Source organism: Ptychodera flava, chromosome 3 (genome assembly GCF_041260155.1).
Source record: "Ptychodera flava strain L36383 chromosome 3, AS_Pfla_20210202, whole genome shotgun sequence".
Taxonomy (NCBI): domain Eukaryota; kingdom Metazoa; phylum Hemichordata; class Enteropneusta; family Ptychoderidae; genus Ptychodera; species Ptychodera flava.
In genome coordinates, this window is record NC_091930.1 from 27315809 (window position 1) to 27340234 (window position 24426).

Consider the following 24426-nt stretch of genomic DNA (forward strand, 5'->3'; position numbering starts at 1 on the left):
TCGAAGAGAATAAATGCTAATAATATTTTAGGTCTAAATAAATTCTAAAAGCTAAGAGTATATACGAAAGGGTTCATACTAATAGAGTCCGTATATAGTGTTCATTGAATTCTATCAGAGAGTTCAATTTGTACTTTCAATCAAAACTAATTCACTAATTGGTCTGAGGTATGTTCGATGTTCGCCATCTTTGTAGATCATCACGTCTACTTTTCGTACTTTGTTGTCATCGCTGGGGTAGACCTTCACTATGCGAGCGAGGGCCAGCTGTTTCTTGCGTATTCTTTCTCTCTCAAAAGAACCATGTCTCCTTCTTTGACGTTGATTGTAGATTTGTTCCATTTTGGTCGTGGCTGACAGCTTTCTAGATATTCTTTTCTCATCCATCGTATCCAGAATTGATCAGCTAGATACTGTACGCGTCGCCAACGTTTTCTACTGTAGATGTCTTGTAGGACGAATGAGCCTGGTGGTGGGGTCGGTGATTGAGTCTTCATGGTGAGTAGCATGTTTGGGGTGAGAGCTTGGGGATCGTTTGCATCTGATGATACAGTCGTTATAGGTCTGGAGTTGACGATGGCGCTGGCTTCTGCCATGAGAGTTGTCAGCAAGTCATGTGTGTATTGTTGCTTGCCTAGTTGATAGTGCATTTAGTCAAGAACGCGTCTGATGGTACCAATTTGTCGTTCCCATATACCGCCGAAGTGTGATGCGTGAGGTGGGTTGAAATCCACTCACAGTCTCTCTCCAGTTCTGTTGTAAGTAATTTCTTGATGCGGTCTTGATCCGGCTCTTTGGCTGCTGCCCGAAGTTCGTTCTTTGCGCCGATGAAGTTGGTGCCCTGGTCACATCTGAGTTTCTTGATGTTGCCGCGTATAGCTATGAAGCGACGTAGGGCGTTGATGAAGGCTGAAGTGTCCATAGAGTCTATTACTTCTATGTGTACTGCTGTAGTGTAGAGACAGACAAAGATGACTGCCCATCTCTTTGCTTCAGACGTACCGGCTCTGGTTTTGCGGGAAGCTATAGCCCAGGGGCCGAATACGTCCATCCCGACGTTGGTGAATGGTGGGTTTTCTCTGTTCTGTCCAACGGTAGGTCGGCCATGAGTTGAGTGAGTGGTTTTGCTCTCAGTCTTCTACATATCGCACATTTGTGTAGTATACTTCTTACCATGTCATGTACACCCATGATCCAATAGCCATTAGCTCTGACGTTTGACAGGGTTAGTTGTCTGCCTTGATGTTGTACTTGTCGATGTACATGATCGATGATAAGTCGTGAAATGTGGTTGTCCTGTGGGAGGATGATGGGGTGTCGGCCGCAGAGGTCGAGGTCCGATTGGCGAAGTCTTCCTCCAACGCGGATGAGTCCTTTTTCATCGATGAATGGGTTCATCCGGCTGATGGGATTCAATTTCTGTAGTTTGTTGTCAGTGCCTGCTGACTTTGCTGCAGATAGTATTTCATATTCTTTATGAAACACACTTTTCTGTACTGAGCGTAGGATGATGGTTTCTGCTTGTGCCATCATCTCAATTTTCAATTCTTCTGGAGACTTATCATTCTCCTTTTTGTCTGTCTTTTCTGGTGATTTTCTTTGTCTGATTTTGCCTATTAAGTTGGCAATACTTCTCTTCAAGGATCTCCATGATGAGAATCGTTGAAATCGGTGAGCACCTAAGTTGTCTTGTTCTACTTCCTTCGTTGATGTGTTGAGGACAGCAAGTTGTTTGCGGACCTCGGGGTCTTCATCACTTACTGTGTATTTGTGTTCTGTTGCTTCGTGGTTGTCTTGCTCGTCTCGCTGCCACAGGAATGCTGGTCCTGATAGCCAGATAGTTGAGTTGAGTTTTTGGGCTGGTACACTGCGTGATGCGATGTCAGCTGGATTTTCGTCGCCACTGGTGTGGTGATGAGATGTTGTGTATCTTTTCTACTCTGTTCGCTACGTATACGTGGAAACGTTTCGAGGTGTTGTTTATATATCCAAGGACGATTTCGCTGTCCGTGTGATATATGACGTTGTCGATGTTCAGGCCGATTTCTGATGTGATCTTCTGTGCGAGTTCTGTCGCTTGGACGGCTGCACACAGTTCCAGGCGAGGTATGGAGACTGCATGAGTCGGGTTTACCTTTGCTTTGCCAAGTATGAATGATACGTTGACGTTGTCTTCATGGTTAATTAACCGCATGTACGCTACAGCACCTATGGCTTCATTGCTGGCGTCAGAGAAAATGTGACACTCTGTTTTCTTTATGGGTCCGAAGGTGGATGGAGTGTAGCATCGCTGTAGCTGTATCTTTGTGATGTAGTTGAGGTTGTTGCACCAGCGGGTCCATCTGGGCAAGTATTTTTCTGGTAGTGTTTCATCCCATCCGAGGTTTGATGAGTTGCGTCCTTTAGTTTCTGTCATGAGGAGATGAATTCCAACGTTCTTTTTTGGTTCTGGAATGTAATCGATGATTGGCTTCAGATGTTTGAAGGCCTTGCAAATGTCTGGTGTAGGTATTTCATTCTTGTCACTCGGTATGTTGTCGTTTTCTAGCAGGACGGGAAGAGATTTTTTTTTCTTTCCGTCATGTGATTCTATGATGACGCGGTTGCTACGTCGTCCCTTTCTGAGTTCTCCTTTGCCGCTGCATGTTGACAGTTCGTATTCAAGGTCTGGGCCGTGTATCTTCAGTGCGTCGAAGAGGTGACTGTCACCCATACAGGCGTTGGACTGGTCGTCTAGGACTACATAAGTTTCTATGTAGTCTGCTTGTCAGTCTTGTGTATACACCTTGGCGAGGACTATCTTACCACACGAACGTCCGGCTGGGCATTTCGTGAGTCTGGTACATTTTGTTGTAGCTTCTTGGGTTTCCTTTTCTTTATCTTCTGGTTTAGCTTCGGTTGTTTTCTGCTTAGACCTGTCACCGGGTGTAGCGTGGAGACAGGTGATGTGTTTCTTGCTCTTGCATATAGCGCATTCGATGGTCAATGTGCAGTCTTTGGTGAGATGTTTCTCAGTGCATTTAAAGCACAAGCCTTTCTCTTACACAGTTCAATTCTGTCAGCACCTGGTTGTTTTGCAAATGCTTTGCAATCTTTCAGGTCATATCCTGTAGCCTCATGAAAGAGACATTGTTTTTCTTCATTTGATGATTTTGTTGCGTGTACACGCGCTCTAGTCTTCGTTTGTTGAATGGATTTTGACTTACTTGTTCCAGGTGTGTGTCGTCTGGTCTTGGAATATCAGGATCGCATGCTGCTTTCGCTGTGTCTTTCAGGAAGTCTTTGAAGAACTTGAATGGAGGAAATGTTTTGTGACGTCGTTTGTATGATGCCACGTTATCTCTCCACTTGTTGAGGACGAATCTTGGTAACTTCTCCATGACGGGCTTGAGTCCCTGTGGTGTATTGAGGGACGAAAGGTCAGGAAGTTTTCTCATGTGTGCCTCTGTGTTAGAGCACAAGTCTGATAGTTCGAGTAGCCTTTAGCTTTCATCTCGTTTAACTTTCGGGAAGGACTTCAGTCTTTCCAGGATTACTGCGGTGATGACTGCAGGGTTGCCGAATCTGTCTTCTAGTTCTATCCAAGCCTCTCTATATGACTTGTCTGGGTCGTCTACGTATCGTTGTAGATGGTCTTCGACGATTTTCTGCGGATCTCCCTGTGTGTATTTATGCAGGAAGTCCAGTTTCTCAGATGTCTGTATGCAGGCAGTTGTCACAGTGGCCTCGAATGATCTTTTCCATGACATGTAATGGTTGGGTCGCCTCCAAATGTTATTGGTTGTTGTAGTGGTAAACGTTGACGGGCCATCATTTGGGCTATCTCCGTCAGAGGTTGCATGTTGTTGTTGTTCTGACTTGTTGTAGGTGTCTGTTGATTTGAAGTAGGTGTGACTGTCTCACCTGATTCTGTTGGTGTTCCCTGTCCTGGTTGTATGAGTAGAGGGGATGATTCTAAGTCAGTGCTGGTAATGGATCATGCTTCATTTCTCGTTCATTGCAATGTATCGTGATACATGGTCGTTCGATGACTGGTCTGGTGTAGTAAGTGTCTGTACTGGTTAGGAATTTTCTTCAGCTACTTGTTGGAGGGTTTCTGCATCTATCCTTGCCTTTTCTGCTTTCAATTCAGCTTCAATAACTTTGATTTTTGCTTGATGGTGAGCAGTTGTCTTCATATACTCTGCCTCTCTTGCTGCAGAGCGTGCCTTGCCTTGTGTCTTTAATGTGTTTGTTCTGGATGATGTTGATGATCTGGTTCTGTGTGAACTACGCAGGCTGCCTAATGTAGATCCTCGTTCGGGTGGTGATTTGAAGTTGGGGGCGCTGTTTTCAGCTCTCCTTGTCTTTGCATCGTTAATGTATTCATTTCCTTGTTAAATGTTCCTATTGAAGCTTATTTCCGTTAATTCTGCTTGCTCCTTACCTTCTGGAGTCTTGTCTTGTTGATAAAGTCTTTGAAGTTTGTTCCAAGTTTGTTCATATTCCTTGGAAAGTGCTCTGCTGTGTTCAGGTAGCATACATCAGTCCGCTTTCGTTTTTTCTACTGTCCTGTAGAGGGCGCCCTTCAGTTCGGGCAGCAGATCCACCTTTAGCAGTGGCAGTCCCACTTGGAACCGCCCCTTCCTTTGTTTGTTCTGTGGTATTTTCTGACTTAGAAATATCTCCTTGATTTTCATTTTGAGATTCTGTGTGGGGTGGTTGTTCAGCTCCTTCGACTTTATCTTCATCCATTATAGTTTCTTTGACTCAGTTATAGTTGGCTGTATATGTGTATACAGTTGGCCTACCTTGCATAGAGCATATGCCAGTGTCCGCTGTGCACTCGAGCCAGTGTCTTGTGCGATGGTTCGCTGGTTTTCAGCAATTTTTCACTTGCGACGATTTTTCACTGTGGCGGAGTCCAGTTAGTTTTGTATCCGCTAAGTGCCAACCACTCCAAGAAATAACAACCCTCAGTAGCTTTAGTTTAGAGTAGATTTATTCAAGAAGCGGTGAAAACTGGGTAAATAAAGAGATTAAAAATACAAGGTCATTCATTGTCTACATCGCAGAGTCGAGGCAAATCAAGTTCAAAGTAAACGGAATAAAAGAACTAAATTCTATTAAAATATCTATGCACTGCATTCAAAATGGTCCTCTAAATAATTGGAAAGTCATAAAAGGAAATCAACTTACATCGTTGCGCCTACAGTCCTACTTTTGGCTGGAGTGTTAGTGAGATTCACGTGGCATGTCTACTTGCTTTAAGACAGTGGAAAAAAAACGTGTCTGCCTGGGTGTAATTTAATCTTTAACCTTTTAATTGTTTTACCAAGAAGTTTCTTGACCTTTGTTTCAGAGGGCCTTAAGAAAGATAGAGGGCGATCTTCTGAAAATCTAGTAAGAGTCATGAAGGGTCAATTCAACACAATGCACCTTATTAAGTGAAGGGAAATTGGAATTTGAAGTCGCAAAATTCGCAATTAACTTTATGTGGTTCCTATTGTAGCATATGAAATGAAAAAAGGTGGTCTTATTTGTTCTTAGACAAGGACTGTAAAAGCTGCATTATAAATAGATGAACGGATTACTTTCCTAAAAAATTGCCAAATAATTAAACATGTAGCTACAACGATGTCGGATATATCATACATTAAAAAGTTTTAAATTATTAGAATTGTCTTTGCTCTCTGCTGACATTAAAATGTTATTCACGCAATAAAGCACACCATGCTATTGTATACCCTCGCGAGATGTGATTTATTGCTAATATCATAACAGTATATTGAAATGCTGGCAAAAAGCGTCATAAAAAGGGATTTTTGCTCTTGCCGAGAGCTTGCGCGTGTGCCAGCCGAGGTATATCGCGAATATACCACGGTTCTTTTCTCGTCTCGACAAATCAGATCGCTGCATTTGCGCAATCAATATACTGACCCAGTATGATATAATATCAATTATATTATATCATGCCACCATGCGCCATTCTGATTGGACGAGAGCTCATTCCACCGATGCTAAAATACTGTTTTAGCACTAATAGCAGTGCTAAAATGGGCCCCTAAACCAGCATTTTCGAAAATTGCCCGGTCGGTGCATTTGAACGTACCTATCTAAACCATAGACCCTCGAGAAAGCCCGAAACAGTCCACTTTGTTTCAAAGACCGAAGACCGAATTTTGATACACAGATAAAGTATTGGTCTGTAACTCACCTCTTGGTGTAAATAAGTTGGGATCGATGATGAAAGACATCTCTGAAGCAGCACGTTGGGGGTATGATGCACACAAATATTAGGGCGACAGCGCACTGTGCACTTTGCGGGAGTCGAGACGCGATATATCCTTGTATACCGCTCTTTATAATAAAATGAAGATAGTATTCGTTCATACACAAATAAATTGACACTTCCTCACAGTAACGGCATGTCAGATATTATTTACCAAAGTTTGGGCTATAACAGATCGGGACGTCAAAACGATGTAGACCAAGAAGTTCAAAATAACAATGGGATGACTCCTGGCGTCTGCGACGATATTTGACATCAAATGCAACGAGCAGTGTCAGCGTCCAGCTCTGCCTGCATCGGGCAACACACTCAGAATCTGCACCATTGTTCATCACAGTTGCAGTCATCGCATGTCTGGATTATTTCAAAACTGCTTGTTTTCTGGTACAATTAGCGTCCAAATTATCCATCAAAAATAGATCCTGTAACTTCACTGTGCCACCACTGAATGTCGCGACGGTATGTGGTACAGAATGAGACGAATCTATTTTTAGTATGCCAAAAAAGCCAGGATTATTGTTCTTATGTTAATTTACGAAAAAAATTGTTACTTTTTTCTTTTGATTTGAACTCTTGACCCATTTTCTGTGTGAGTGCAGCAGGTATTTTTTGACAAATATCGTTCGTGTTGCATGCGAATAAAATGCAATGTCAATATGGACGTAATGCGTATTTATCGTAGGATATCGTGTGCCTGTACGGAATCCTTATAAAAATGCTCGGTCTCGGGCGCAGAATCTGAATCTCCGACGTTCGATCTCTCAGACGTCCCTTTCCTGCATTTGGCGCTTAGAGTGATGAAAATACCCAAATAAGACAAGAAATACACGCAAGTTGATATAATATAATAGCAATAACCCCCTTCGCATTCGGGTATAACACTCGATTTTGGAACAATTCGCTCCATATAGCACTCGCCTATCGGCTCGTGCTATGTGTCGTGCATTGTACCAAAATCTCGTGTATACCCTCCTGCGGCGGGGGTTATTGCTTAATTATATCATACCAGTATATTGACGGTGGAAATGCAGCGATCTGATTGGTCAGGACGCGAAAAAAAACCCGCGGTATATTGGCGATATACCACGGCTTGCATACGCACGAGCTTCCAACTTTAGAAAAATTCCATGCATGACGTTCCACGACAGAATTTCGATATACTGTTATGATATAATAGCAATAAATCACACCCTGCGACGGTATACCACTCGATTTTGACCAGTTCACTTCCCATATGCACTTTTGACCAGTTCACTTCATATATGCACTCTCTATCGCTCGTGCATATATGTCGTAAACTGGTCAAAATCTCGTGGTAAACCATCGCAGGGTGTGCTTTATTGCTTAGATATCGCGTGTTCCTGTGTCGTATCATTTTGAATGCAAACGACTCTCATACTGATACGATACACTGAAGGAACAGGCGATGTTGGGTAACATACTATTTATCAATGGTTGTGCCCAGAATTGCCTAAAAATAAGGGGGAAAACTGAAAGTTTGAAGCTTTACTTTTATTCCTCCTTGTGCATATGGAAATACAGTGAAAAGTGCCGTCATTCATAAATGTTGAGACTTTTTTCTTCTCTAGCGAAAATACTTTTTTTTTCTGAGAAATGCTACTGGAACTATAAATGTATATTTTGTATGGTGCAAACTATTATAACAATTATAAACACCAAACATTTCCCCTTGAGACGGACATTTCTACGCTCCTAGGGATGGAGAGCATTAATGACGTTCCATTTACAATAAGATGATATAAGTCTGTCCGATAATATCAACTTTTACTCGATCGTTGGTGTTTGGATATAATAATTAAAAAAAACATTCCCTGCAATTTCATTGTCACATGTGTAACGTCTTCACGTATTTGAAAAAAAATTAGAGAGGAGTTGTAACTCGTGATATTTAAGGCGTGGCGACTGTTGTAATCAGAACTAGTCAAAGTGAACGAATTTGACAGCGCCGCTCGCTAAACCACAGAGGCGGTACAAATTAGGAGCTCTGACATCTATTCACGTCGTCTGTTGCGTCACGTTCTCAAACGATTTCTTGTTCCATTCATAAATGTTAGCCGGTCGTGGTAAATTTCGGCAATGCAAAAATAGGCTTCATATAGGTGTTGTCTCTCACAAAGCAAGGGGAAGAGGGATATAAGCCCATCGTACTTATGTTTTCGCTTTCCTATGGCTGTGATCATTTATACTTTATATCTCTGTAAAGTTTATACCAATCTATTTCTGTAAAGTACAATTATTACTTATGCGTGCTTGACTTATCAGGCTATTCATTGAGCTTGGTTCAAGTCTGATTTGTGAATGTTTGAGTGGGGTCAACACAGTGATCGGTGTTTTCATGTGAAACTTGCGAGTGGGATGAGCGCAATGGATGGGGTGAACGCTATACAGGGGAATTTCTCCCGAATCACACACCTGGCTTCCTCGCACGATCCCCATTGCTTTAAATTATTGATGAGGTGACGTTTGTAGTTACTGATACCTTATTCATAAGATGACATTATCGTGTTTGGCATGCTGGGAGGAGTTAAATCTCGGTCCCCAAAGAGATGTACATAATATTGACATGGCGTTGCGGATAAACTGTCGGGTGCATATAACTCCTACTAAAGTCAGCAAGACTTCTGTTCATCATCAAAAAACGTAATTGAACCAGCCTTCTTCCACCATGCAGACCATGTCAACTGTCTGATCGCTGACGTAAACGAGTTCAAATCTTCTTTCTTTTAACTTGTAGACTTGCTCCTTCATCAATTAAGGCAATTTGTTGGGGAAATATTAATCAGTACAGTTTTTAGGAGCGATGAAACTCAGAACAATGCGGGGCGACTCTGTACGTCAGTGATTTATCGCTGCCAGTTTAGTTGATGCGCAAACGAACACATATTCCCCCGAATATAACTGTCAACAACTTTTCTCTCGCAATGTCGCATGGTTTGCGTTTGTCAGCCGATCAGTTTTAAAACGCAGTCGATGTGCTAACTTTATGCCATATTTGCTAAGCGTGTTACGTGCAATCGAAAATACAGCTGTATCAACTGATAATAAAATACCAGCACAATAACTACATTGGTGGTCGCCGGTTGCCATGTTATGCTACATTTAAAGCCAGGCATTTTTCAATCGTATTCGTAATATACAAAATTGTATCTCATTTAAGTCAGTTCTCTATCTTACGATTCTCTATAATTAACATATTGTAAATCCCGTACAATGGAGACGTTCTCTTTTTTTATTTTCTTTGTGGTCTAGTAACTATATATATACTCTATTCCTTTAAAAATGGGTTAGGTTTTATTGTACATCAGTTAATATAGTGTTCTGTTTTATCCCAAATCGGGTTATCTGATGACCAATTCAGGTTGAGTTTGACATATTTGTGTCATTGCACATATGAATAGAGTACATGCACTGACATGACTACAAATCAATTGAATATAGATGTTGAAACGATGTCAGCATAGCATAGCAGAATTCTCTAAACATACCTTTGCTGGAAATCCTTGCATAGTGTGAAGGCTAACCTTTGACATTATAATATCGACATTCCATTTGATTCATGCATGTTAACTGGAAATTGCTATTGCTTAACAAAGCGAGTCCGCGAGTAGAACGTAACGTTCATTATTCATTTTCTTAGAGTAAACTAAAACAAAAATGCTATAAAATATGAACTGAAAACGACATTTCTTCGTGCTTATGACGTTTACAATGATGCAGTAATGTATACGTCGAAGTATCTGTGATTTGAACGACTTTTCAGAGCATAGATATCCTTTGACTGTCGTGTTTACAACTTTTTAGCTCCTCTCTCAGCGAAGCGGAGCTTATCAAATAGGTTGATTTTCCGTCCGTCCGTCCGTCCGTCGTCCATCAAATTGCTATCAAAGATTTCCACCTTCTTCATCAACATGTGTCAAAAATAGTTATTCTCTACATAAACACAGCGGAGCTATATCGGCCGTTAGGTCTCCTGTATATTCTCTGTTTTCAGTTTTTCAAACAAATATCACTAAACGTTTAGTTGGTGTGTCTAGTGTAACGGTCGACGCTAATATGGAAAGAAAAGCATATATCTGTTTTGCTTTACCATCGGCATTGCTAATTTTGTCTGATACAAACACCTAATACTTGCAGTGAACGGTCGGTGTCAAAACAGATGAACATTTTTTAAACAAGCAAAGAAGATAAACCACGGATCCTTCTATTTTGTCATTGTGTTCTGTTCAGATACTTCGACGTATACATTACTGCATTCAATAAAATGTGACAAGAGCATATGAGAACATAGACTTACTTGACAGGTATTTAGTAACTCAGTATCAACAGTACAACAGTCAATAGTATGTAGATTTAAGGGATGAAATTTTTTAATCATTGATACTTATTTTAATAGTTAAGGTGCTCAGTGCTACTGATTTTGCTGCACGCTAAAAGAAATACAAAGGAGGTCTGGTCTCGCAATTTTTAGAGACTTTGAATGTGAGGCTCACAAGAAAGTTCGGCAGTTAATAAAGTAGTTTTTTATTTCCCTGACACTGCATCAAATACACCTGCGGAGAGTAATTATCTTTATCCTCTGGCAGAAACCATGGCAACATGTTGGTATAGCATAGGAAATATTGCATCATTATGCTGGCAGAGGCACGTCTGTATGATACTGATATTGGTGAGCAGTTAATCTGCGAAAGATCTGGGCACAGTAGCTTAGCCGTCCGACACTACAGACGTACATCTGAAGAACAGCAACAGTTACGGCTGAAAGTAAGTTGCCACAAGTGATGATAACGAAAACAAGCATTCCGAAAAAGCAATTTTCCCCAACCTCTGGTACGTCATTTGGACATCAGTCATTCGTAGCATTACTTTCTACCTGACTTGGACTGTTCTTCACACATGAATTTGAAAATTAGCGCCGCTATTGGACATTGGTAATTGTAATGGCAAACTTTTGCTTACGTACTCTGCTGATATATATAACGCTAATGATACATGTTATGAAATGATGAGAAATTTGGTGATATTGAATGTTAGCGTGTATAAGGAAACATATATAATTATAAGTCAAGGTTTTATGAGCTATTTTCGACAATTAAAGAACCAGTGCAGTGCATTTAAAGTCCATGAAAATATCGACACGCCTAAAAATATTTTCAGTCGCTAGCAGCTAGTACACCCAAACTTTGCAAAACTAAGCAGTAGTAGTCTAATTCAAGGGGTGACAGGAAAGAAAAGAAAATCTCACTGAAAAAAGTTGGTCATTTCGTACGCAACTTTTCTTTGAAATGAACATCGAGCCATCAACTACCTTAGAATTTCAAACAACAGACTGAACATAGATACGGTCCATTTTTTAATTGAAATGAGAACACGAGAACGTTATTCAATACCGTAAATGACACCGAATAGAGTACTTAAAATCATGAAATCGTCAGCGTTCAAACAAACGGCACGTTATTTGACTCAGTGTGCTATATTTCGTAGTTATGAGAGTATAATATGTACCACTTCTCGTTGTGCCAAAAAAGGTAAGCCGAAGAATTATATGTTAAAGGGCAAATTATGAACAGCTAATTTATTACCCCCTGGACTTAAAATAAGTCAGTACGTTACTTCAATACAGAAGGTATCTTATCATAATAACGACCCCTTTAAAAGTATGTTGTTCATTGGCTGCACCTTATTATTCGAACAATAAGAACGCGCTATTTCGTAGGCTTCCATATCATTTTATGTTACCAGGGTTTATTGGTATTTTCTGCTGATTTAGGAGAGTTCATTTTGATGATTGCTTTTATCAATGAAACATTTCACAAAAGTTCGAACAAATAGTATAGCAAGGGACAATTATTCAGGGTATGTGTCTTAAATGTACAGCTGCCATTATATGCACCGCGGCACAAATATAAGAAATAGAAAGTATTTCTAAACCATATACAATCAATTTTGAACATTTACCTTCTCTTTTCATATGCTCATAATTCCTTTCAACACAAAAGGCATTCTACATTTGTTGAGTATTGTCATGTAAATTCGTCTCTTGTCATTCTTCCTAGAGTGCATTTATATCTTCAGTCAATAATGAGATGTGTATCTGGTGCTCAGAAAAGAGAATGAAAAGCGATATTGTATGGAATTGAAATTGTCTGACCCAGCCGTGAAACTCACACAAAAAACTACTTCTTTGTTCAACACCGCAACAATAGTATTTTCCTTGCGGTCGATGGGAATTTTTCAAAGTCCCATTGATTTATAAATGGACCATTTGCATTCAGTTCTGTGATATATTTAGATGATATTAATTTATTTAGAGGCATCCAACCATCGTCTGATAGTCTTTGCAACGAAATATATTGACACGGTAACTAAAACGAACAGCGATAGGGCCGCGTGGCGATAGTATTTAGGGCACACCTATAAATAGATAAACCTCAACAGTACGAAGTCTAAACACACGGTAAATAACTTAAACGATAAAATACTCTGCATAGTGTTGTACGCTGACAATTCCGTCATGGTAAGTAATCTATTTCATGTTATCTATGGCTGTGATCTATGTTCTTGTATACTGTTTGTCTCTAGTTAAACTTAAAAACTGTTATAATGGATAAGTTTTGAAAGAGTCTAATCAGACATTTATGCGGCAATAATCATATCAAAAAAGCAGGATATGATGACAAAAAGATAATTCGAGATGTTTCATTGTTCATGTAGTGCTCGAAATTAGACTTGAAGAAACACGAGTTTTACCTACTTTGGAGCAACTTATTATTATTATTATTATTATTATTATTATTATTATTATTATGATTATTATTATTCTTTTAAATTGTTAATTATTATTATTATTATTATTATTAGTGTTATTGTTATTGTTATTATTATTATTATTATTATTATATTATTATTATTATTATTATTATTATTATTATTCTTTTAAATTGTTAATTATTATTAAAAATGTTTAAAATGCACTACACATACGTCTCAGCACCTTGTACATAGCTGGATAATATAATGTAAAAATTCAACCACACACAAAAAAATAAAACAAAAAATTACAAATAAAACTGAGTAAAAAGGTAGGTTTTCAAGTTGCGTTTAAGAGTATCTACACCTCTGGCGGTCTTAATTTCGAATGGCAAATCATTCCATAGTAAGGGCTAACATACTGAACACGCTCTCTGTCCATATGTCTTGTTAAATTTGTCACGGGGCTTGATTAAACATAATTTGTCACTCGATTGCAGGTCTCTCGCTGGTACATATAAATCTAATAAATCTCTTAAATAAATAGGTACATTTCCATTAATAATTTTGAATGTGAGCAATAGAAATTTAAATTGTCTGCGGGCCTTTACCGGTAACCAATGTAAATCTTTGAGAACGGGTGTGACATGATCGAATTTGCCCGTACGAGAAACTAACCTCGCCGCTGCATTCTGTAATCACTGTAGTCGAGCAAGTTATTATCTAGGGATACCAAACAAAACATTGTTAAAATAGTCTAAATGGGACGTCACAAATGCATGGACTAGTTTTTCAGTTGTAGATCTGTGAAGAAGTTTACAATTCTTACTTATTCTATGCAAAGAGAAGAAACCATTAACTGCACAACATATTGATATGGTCAGACATGCTACCATCCCAACATAAAGTGATGCCAAGATTTCTGACAGAAAGTGAAGGGATTGTGTCGCATTGACCAATTCTCAGAATGTCTAGCTTTGTCACATCATATTTTAGACGTGAAGAAAAGTGAAAAACTTCAGTTTTGTTGTCATTCAGTACAAGCATGTTAAATTGTACCCAGCTGCGGACGTCATAGACACAGAGTTCAATGTTATTACGAATATCGTCAAGTCTATTACAGATTACAGATATTACAGATGACATAAATTTGTGTATCGTCCGCGTATATCATACAATCAATCCCATGGTGCACGAAAATGTCTCTCAAAAGTGCAGTGTAGAGTGTAAACAAGAGGGAGCCTAGAACAGATCCTTGCGGAACACCGTATTTCATGCGAGAAAATGGGGATGATTCAGATCAAACCTTGACGCATTGCTGGCGATCAACGAGGTACGAACGAAACCAAGATAGAGATTGGCACGTTATACCAAACCGAAATTGTAGTCTCCGAAGCATAATTTCATGATCAATTGTGTCGAACGCCGCTTATAGATCTAACATGGTGAGAATCACATCATGTTTGCAATTCAAGGCAAGCATTATGTCATCGTGAACACGGAGGAGAGCAGTTTCTGTGCTATAGTTAGCATGGTAAGCGCTTTGAAACTTTTTGAAAAGACTAAATTTAGTAAGGTGATGGTTCAATTGCTGAGCAACAGCCCGCTCGTGGACTTTCGATAAGAAAGGGAGGTTTGAAAACGGCCGGTAGTTCTTCAGAATGTTCTGATCAAGATATTCTTTCTTTAACTATGGACGAATTATCGCTGACGTGAAATGACTCGGAACGATGCCAGTTGTGAACGAATTGTTGAATAGATCCACAAGGAAAGGTGCCAAGATGTGTACACAATTCTTCAAGACTCCATGTGGTAGAATGTCGAGCTCTCAAGATTTAGGTGATGACTGTTTCACTAACGCAATTATATCCCCAGGTGACACCGGGTCAAATTCAGCTAAAGTACGGGTCGCAATCCTGTCAGGAAGTTGCGACACCTTGTTTTCAAAATAATTCATGAATGCCGATGAAATCTCTTTCTTTGGGATGTTGTTTTGCATGGCTTTGGATGAAGCTGTTGTCGAATCAAATAGTTCTGCAACAATGGCAAACAATTTCCTGTTATATGCGTCCGATGATAGGATGATTTTACTGCATTACAGAGGCGTGAATACTCCACACTCTTTAATATTAATATTTGACGATGATTTGTAACTGTGATTTGCGCTAATTTATTTCAAGTCGACGAACCTCTCTTTTCAAAATCAGTTAATCCTCAGAGAACAATCATGATGGTGCTCGCACTTTGTTTAAGACCGATTTGCTTTTAACAAGGGCGACTGTATCGAGAGCATCGGTAACAACATCATGGAAATAAACATACAGATCCCCTGGGTTGGTATTGCGTGGACAGGCTTGGAATCGTATGTCTTGAGCCGACACATTTTCATCGATCATCCCTTCGCTGAAGTCGAGCTCGAACGGCTACTTCACCTGGGCTTGACTGAGTTCCTCCAATATAAAACTAATATATAACTCGTACGAAAGTTAACCATCATTCTGTTACGGGAATATATTGGTTTGTTGACATATTATTTGTTACGTACCATTGTATTTATATACTGTCAGTCCTCTTAATCTCTGTTTTACAGCGGATTTGTGTATTCTAACTGAAACAAAAAGTAGTTTCATTTAATATTGCTGCTAAATATAGCGTACAAGTTTTGTGTTTCCTTTAGTTTTTATTTTATATTCAGAATATTTCTATTCGGAAAAAAACAGACAATTAACTCATTAGGTTTCTGTGATTCATAGGTTCTGAACAAATAACAAGAATGTATTCCCCATTTCTAGCTTCTATTCATCGCGCCATTATTTTCTATCTGAAGTTCATTCATTGCTTTGCAATGTTAAGTTCAAATCTAACACCTGTAACTTATTTATCCCTCGGTAGGTTGACGACGTCTGAATACAGTTTGATATATTCAGGACACTGCAAATGCTTTTGGCTAATAATGTGACTCTATTTATCTATTATCAATAAAAAAATCACGAATAGTTTACGACTTATAAAATTTCCATATGCTCAAATAGAAAGGAATAAAATATTATTGGAAGATTGCAGAATTATACTGACGCATAAAGGGGTCACTTTTATGTTTTATATTTATCGACTTGAAATAACAAATCAATTTCAAAATTTAAAGTCTATTAATCACTTTTCCTGAGTTCCGTGTTTTTCTAACCAGAAGTTTGCGCTTATATGTTATAACAGTGTGCGTCTTTACTATGAATAAAGAGCTTCATCTTGTATTTTTCTAGGCTCCGCTCTGCCGATTTGCAGTTATCTCAGTGTCCATCGTACTTTTGGCGATCGTTCGTGGCGATGATGAGCCGCATTGTGGAAAGTGCAGACAGAGGATTGACGTCAACGGACGACAATACGAGGACAACTGTGAGAAGATACCGTCATGTCCTTTAGATTTACTCGACATGGTGCAAAACATCCGAGATGGCCTTGTAAATGTTACGGGAGACCCATTTACTTTAATTAACGCTGAAAGTTCGAAGGGAATCCACAGATGGGTAATTTTACCAGAAGAGCTTATCGGCAAGAATTTAAGTATGGTACGTTCTTGAAATACCTTTGTAATCTTCTGGATTTGCATATTTTGATTCTTGTAAAGTGGCTAGATAATTCCTTTCCCAAGCCTTACGGAAAATTCCAATACCACAAATTCTTTTGAAAAGCTTATTTAGACTGGGGAAGAGTTTATCTTATGCTGATGCAAAAATATCCAATAACGAAAGATAATCTTCACAAGCTGCTTTATCCTTCTAAGATTTCTTGTTTCTTATATTGGAACATTCAAAGTGTCATCATCTATGATAACCTGACCTCCTAAATCTAACAAACTTGTTTACTGATTATGAGCATCACTTTCAGCTGCCTTTTCGCCATTAACATTCAACTACGTAAACAACTAAGGGTTCCGGGAATATATTTAAATGACACCTGCTGGATTTCCCGCATACTTGAACCCCCCCCCCCCCAAAAAAAAAAATGTTGACAGAATTTGCTTATTAATTGCAATCTAGTATTTTTCCAGATTTTGAAATGTGAGGAAGTTTATTTACATTTGTTTTCGTTTCAAATATATGAAAAAAATTCACCATAGTCAGCTAGATTTCGAGATTTTCTAAATTTGTTCAAGCACTTAAATTTGGATATATATTTTTTTCAACTTTCTTGCTTAAACCTTGTTGCCTTCATATGCAAAACGATACTATCTTTGGAATCGAGTGGCATGAACACTTGTTTATTTTTGCCCACTTTGTCCGGGATAACGGTCAAATATTGCGCCACTGCATTTATATAAGAGTGGTCTAATAAGCAAGTCTTGTAACTTAGCTTTAAATGAAATTATTGACACAAATTCCGTGTTTCTTCTTTTCGTTTATAACCGCCTCTTGTAGTACGTAATCATAAAAGATGTGGTAGGGCCAATTGCTACAATATAAAATACATGTGAGTAGTCAATGATTATTGCCATCCATTGATGGTACGTGATATACCGGGACAAACATCAGATTACACACTGATACACATTTAAAATCAACATATCTTCTGCCACTATTTGATACATGTATATTATCACCATCCTCATTATCGAATACTCTTCCATTTTTATTGAAAATTTAATCCCCCGGAAAATCAGATCAGCGACACTTTTGATTTTCTCGCTTTTTCGAATTCATTTTGTACGTTGGTGTCCAATGGACCTCCTTTTTAAAGTAGTGTCATCCTTGCTGATAAATCATCTAGATTACCACATCATGAATTAAATTTCCCGACAAACACCAAATTACACTAACCAATGTCTGCTTTAAGTTGAGTCTTCTAATCTCTTGGAGATCATTTTCATTAAGTGTTTTGTTTCTAAAGGGGATTCTTCGTTTAAGGTTTTATGCTTATGACGTGAATTCAATTCGCAATTCAAAGTAGTGAGTTGTTCTTCAATCGTTTTATAGTCAGGTCACTAATAGTTTTGTAAACTCCTTCCAGTACATTGCTCGTTTTTTTACTTTTTTATGAAGCTGGTTGAGTATTTCTTTTCCAATGCTCATTACTAGATTTGCCCGGCCTGTTTACAGGAGTAAGTTAGGATGTATTTTCATAGATGACTGAGATTAGCATTGGGTTGTTTTGCTACTTCAATTTTTTTCTCGCCAATTCAGTTTGTGTAGGAGGTCTCAAATGAGTCTTTACGTTCCAGCACACACTAAATAAAGTTACATGCAAACATACTGAGAAGAAAAGGAGACGAGCCGTCTTCGTTGACTCTGCAGACTTGACCACCTATCTGCAGTTACACTATCTAACATTCAGAAAATTTCCGCCGGCCACAACGTAGGTTGCTGGAAAGAATATATTATTACGCTCTAAACCCCCGAAGTAATGCCAATCGTCCAACATTCTTCAGGTATATATTCTAAGGATTCAATGTGTTACTTGAATATGTTTTCATAGAATTGCAGTGTGGCTGTGTAGCTGTTATGTATAGATGTTAATTGCATCATATTATATCAAAGGGAGAAAACTAAACGTCTATATTAAATCTAGGGCAACGGTCCTGGGGATGAAGTGTTGGATCTCTGCCATCGGTGTGAAAAGACACTCTATGAAAACAGAGTCACATCTTTTGATTGTGAGGTATGTATAATCAAGAACCACACGAAGGTTGTTTTTTACAATAGGGAAGGGGTGTCTTGCATAAATACACTAAGTATTAATAGCTATATGGCAATACGTACATTTCTTGACTTGTATACTTGCTGGTGAAGGTATATTGCAAATCAAGGATTGTATTTATAACAGTAAAATGTTTATACTCTCTGTACAATAGAGAAACTGGGGAAACTTTGAGTAAAATGTAACATTTTCTATTCTGAGGCACTAGATACCGTATTGTTACGCTCGGCGTATTGTTAAGCAGTTGTTGGCCATTTTGTTGTGTAACATACTTTTATTAAAGTTCAACTTAAAAGTCTTTTAAATTCACAGCCATTTTTTTCTTTTTGAAAAATCCTTCTGCATATATGCATATTCCAAAATGGAATAAATTGGACAACATTTTCGAAAAATCCTTCTTCACATATGCATATTCCAAAATTGAATAAATGGGACAACATATATACTGAAATGTTACCTAGTTTGAGATGCACATAGCATATATTGGATTGAGATAGCGAGTACTAATTGTTTGCTCCTTATTGGTCAAGATGAGGTTTGGTACCTGTTTCTAATTTAATAGTTAAATTCAAACAATCAGTACATGATTTATGAACAACAGTCTGGTCCACTGCCCCTCTTCTAACGCTGGCGGCGCTGCTCACGATGATAGGACATATTGGCTACAGACCCTATTAGCATGGACAGTGCAGCCAGCGGTAGAAATGGTAGAGGGGACCACACTATTAACCAGACTGGTTATACATTTCACGTAGGTTATAGCAAATTTTCGTCATTGCACTTATGTCTTTAAGTATTTTCAATGACCGACTTCGAGACTAGCGTTAGTGTATTACGTACACATTCATAACCCTTGGGCTAAATCGACACACATTCGTGTAGTATACCAGGGAGTTTACTATTTTACTGTTATATTTAAATATTCAGAGTTAATCATTTTTAAACTCAATATAACACCATGAATACATTGGTTTTAAAACAGTATGAACTCTGAAGTGTCACTGGACACGTTCAATTTTAATAACGTATTGAGTAACCATTGTAAGCTCGAAGATTATGGCACAATACAAATTCATTGAATTATATAATATGTGCATATATGTTCTATTAGGACCTTTAGCGCTTCATATATTACTCTTCCTCTCACCATACATTCTACTTTCTCCATGCACCAAGTTTTGGCGATAAATCGAACAAACTGAAGCATGGCAAACTTTCTTGATGATAAGACAAAAAAGATCTCATCACACAGAATCTCTTAACTATCGTTTTCAGAGGTCATGTAATCTGAAAACATTGTTTTGAAAGCTTTGAATTTCAAGTTACCGAAATGCTTCTTTCAAAGAAGAAAATACCTGAAAGGTATCAAAGATTGGGTTTAGCAGAGTCAAACATTTCTAATATATATATATATATATATATATATATATATATATATATATATATATATATATATATATATATATATATATATATATATATATATATATATATATATATATATATATATATATAGTTTGTTCTTCTTTTGTCACAGGAGATAGCATGCCCGGTGGAATTTATCGGTAGTTTTTCCTTGGATCCGTTCCGACCTGTCGTCTCCGTTGTACCCGCATTAACATGCATGGGAATTATTGCGGAAGACACAGAAAAGTTCTATTGTTACAACAACATTTAAAGAATGTGTTCATTTCGACTGATTGTTTGATGATTTCGCTTGGAGACAAAATTATATCTCTGTGAAAATAAACTCATACTTTACTGAGACAATGTAATATTAAAAAAAAGTTATATATCGTATATTTGTCAGCGTTGATGAAATGAAGCTTTTTTATATACAAATATAGTGTGATAGTGATATAATTGTGATAGTGAGCGTACGTTCGTGAGCGCTACACGAACTCTACAGCGTGTGGAGGGTCGCATTCAGAAACATTGTAACAACTTAGCTCGGTTATCGAACGAATATTTTTGATATTCAGGTTTTGGCCTAGTGGTTTTTTCTATGGCTTCTCCGCTAGGTGACTGAGATCGAACCCGATTGAAACAACCGTATATTGTACTGCCTCTATATATAAGAATAACTAAATGCGTCAAAGACTTGGTCCTTCACTTTTAAGTCGAAAAAAAACTTTCTCAACATTGGAAATTTATTTCACCTTATTAAGAGGCTAATATACTTGTAGAGATTCATACAAAACTAAGACCATGAACAGATATTGAAGTCAGCTATGATGCCGTTTCTTTCAAAAGCACCAACATGTTAGTTAGTTGTGTAAGTTAATCATTCTACAATTACGTGCAAATCGAGGTCCCCGACTGGCACTTTGCGTTCGCGGCAACGGTCAAAATTCTGCAAAATAACAGTATCGTGTAATAAATACAACTTAAATCTATTTCTTATTGAAAAACGGGGAGAAACATACGTAGAACGTTGTAAACACTTCATTGAAATACGTTCATTCTCTTAATTACTGGTATTAACCCTTGCAGGTTATGTCAAACTTTTTAATGGTTGATTATAACTTCAAATGGTCTGTCGTTACATGATTGTATATCTATTTAACATTATGACCTTTATTGTTTCCTGTTATCTACCAGCGTTCACAATCTTGAGGTGATGTTATTGTATATCTACTTTACACTATGACCTACAATTTTTGCAATTATCCACCAGCGTTCACAAGGAGGAACGTGGAGGTGGTGTTATTGACTTGAGAATTCGTGTGACATACTTATGATAATGATGTTATTGACTATAACGTTAGGTACTGCTGCATTGCAGATACAGACAATGCCACGCCTTTCAGAAATCTAAATTTCAACGGAAAACGCAAACAGACATTTTTGAACTTATTAATAAATACCGAAATATCATCGGTCTCAAACACTTCATTAAATAACCATAGTCCGGAGAATACTTGATATGAACGACGCAGATGTTGCCAGGGAAAAGTGTTTATCGAAACAGTCAAATGTACGCCAAATTGACGCACACCAGAGGGAGAGCAATCTACTTTGAAATTCCTTATCCAATTGTATTGATTTTTGGATTGTTGATATATCGTTCTAGACAGAAATTACTTAATACATGTACGATATTTCTCAGTGTATTGAGATATTCACAGTTATGTGCTAACTTACTATAACACACTTAGTTTGTATTCATGCTCATTACACGTTGTACACTGATGCGTAAGAAATTTGATTTGAATACTTTCTATTCCCAACAATGCACTGAACTATCAGTATCTAGGGAAACTATTTTATAATTCCTTATAACTATAATGGCGCTGCGTACAGTTTCTTCTTAATAACCCCATAGGACAATGACAAGTTTTCCCCATACGGATTTAGACGTGGTGGCTATGGCCTATGTGAGCCATATTGGACATTCCCACCACGTCTAATAAGATTCATCAGTTTGCTTTTTATTTTTACGCACACACTTTATTGATGGACATCTGAGGAATGACTATTACTTCAGGTTGACAACTAGCCCTGCAACCGGGGTATGAGCCAATAGTGCTCGCCTATGACTATGCCGTAGCCGTATTATAGCCGTATTATAGCTGAGCAGAGTTGCGCGTGTCTAGAGCCAATGAAGTAGCCAAGGCCCTTATTTTATTGTACATGTAGTCTTTGGTCCTTACAAACTTTGTCCCTACCTAAGTCTGTGTATGGTGATTTGTGTTCCCCCGCAGTGTTTTTACTCTATTGTGGTGCAGTAACGTAGTGACCGGAACACAACAAAAAGGTCCACAGATCATGGTACCAATGGTGCATCAGACAACACACGACATTTTTTTCTATAAATACGGATTGAATTCATACAATAGGCATCTACTAAAAGCTTGTGGCAATTTTTAGAAAACACAAAAGTACCCTGAAGAACTTCCTTAAGTATTAACAATCCATGTAGGCACAGACCTTGTATGTGATGTAGGGGAAATCATAGTTTTTTTTTTTACTCGATGGGTCCGCTATGTGGATTGGTGAGACACCATAGAATTAAGTTTTCTTTTTTTTTTCGGCCAGACCACGCATGTTGCAAATTTGATAATATTTTTATCTTTACTGAACTGATATAACTGTCACCTACTTTAACAATTTGATGTCGATTTGTCGCAGTTCCCGTCCCCAGCCCCCCCCCCCTACATCCCCAACGGCTTCTGTATATTCTAGTCGCGAAACATTCGGGTTTTAGCTTGGCAATCGAGTCATTTGTTACATGGAGCTACCTCTGTTGTTGCGTCATGCTACAGTGAAAACATATGACCTAAATTTTGATTTTTTGACTGCTGTGCTGTACAATATATGCAACATTTCGATGTAGATGAATGTTCAGTCATGGTTGTAATGTATGTCACACAATTTCTGTATCGTTTGCTCTCTTGTAGCGTCTGATCGAAATCTACCCCTATGTCAGAACCAATGGGGAGATGGAACTCGGCATGGTGTCTCTATCGAAACCAGCATTTTAGTAGTGTAACAGATTGTTGAAGTTTAGAACATAAAAAGCAGAGGCGGACTTCCCCTCTGCTGATTATGTTTAGAACTACTTTTATACAGGCAACATTATGTCTGACTAGTACATAAGCCTAAGGTAATTGCAAATGCTCAAAACAGCCATTTTATGTGGTTTAGCCGTTGTTAATGGGATACCATAAAATGGCACCCCACTGTTGTCGTCAAGTAAAATCTCAGATAATGATATTATAATTTTTTATGGTCTATGCACGACCTTTGACTGCTATTTAAGCAGTAATGATTCCCTTTCAGGGGGTAACTTACTGGAAACGTCTAAAAAGCTATAAGGAGCAGCGAAGAGAGGGCATACCGTCTGACTTCAAGTTTGGAAAATTTGAGGGGGTATTTTGGAAGCATCGTAAAACCTAACGATTATCCCTGTGACTTCAAGGTACGTGTGTTTCTAAATCATCTGTGGAAATGATCCTAACCTGTACTTTCATGGTGCGCCATCATATTACCTCAGAAGTCGAATCTAGATGAATTTCATATTCAAGGGTACAGAAATCTCTACATGCTGCCGGAAGAAATTTGTGATATATGATGAGCGCAATTTCACTTACTAAAATTCAATACTATGACTTTGAATTGCAAAAACATTTCCTGCCCTTTGATTTTCAAACGTGTAACGTCTACTGTTATTTCAAAAAAAAAACTAAAAACGGAGTAGCAACTCGTGATATGAATGAAAAGGCGACTGTTGTAATCAAAACTAGTCACAGTGAACGAATTTGAGAGCGCAGCTTGCTAAACCAGAAAGGCAGAAAATTAGGAGCTCTGACAACTTTTCACAGCATCAATTGTGTAACGCTCTAGAAGGATTTCTAGTTCCATTCCTAAATGTAAGTCGGACGTGGTAAATGTTGGCGATGTCAAAATAGTCTTCACACAGGTGCTGTCTCTCACCAAGCTAGGGCAAGATCGATGTTTATGTTTTAGTTTTCCTTTCCTTCTTTTTACTGGCTGTGACCTGTTATATGTAAATATCTGTAAAGTTGATACCAGGCTATTTCTGTACATCACACTTTTTACTTATGCATGCATAACTTATCATACTGTTAGTAAAGGTTGGTTCAAGTCTGTGATTTGTGAATGTTTGGGTGTGATGAACACGGTGATTGGTGTTTTCACGTGAAATGTTTGAGTGGGGTAATTGTAATGGATGT

General features: G+C 38.2%; 1 protein-coding gene and 1 long non-coding RNA gene across 2 annotated transcripts; one reads left to right on the plus strand and one right to left on the minus strand.

Moving 5' to 3' along the window:
* Window positions 1-248: 248 nt before the first annotated feature.
* Window positions 249-2713, minus strand: LOC139128805 (uncharacterized). Its single transcript, XM_070694517.1, has 4 exons — window positions 2094-2713; window positions 1174-1903; window positions 739-1084; window positions 249-634 (listed from the first exon to the last, which is right to left on the minus strand). The coding sequence occupies exons 1-4, from the start codon at window positions 2711-2713 to the stop codon at window positions 249-251; spliced, it is 2082 nt and encodes a 693-aa protein (XP_070550618.1).
* A 10033-nt stretch (window positions 2714-12746) lies between these two features.
* Window positions 12747-18686, plus strand: LOC139125974 (uncharacterized). The gene is made up of 3 exons (XR_011550419.1): window positions 12747-12806; window positions 16300-16605; window positions 18602-18686. It is a non-coding gene; the product is annotated as an uncharacterized lncRNA (long non-coding RNA).
* Window positions 18687-24426: the final 5740 nt, after the last annotated feature.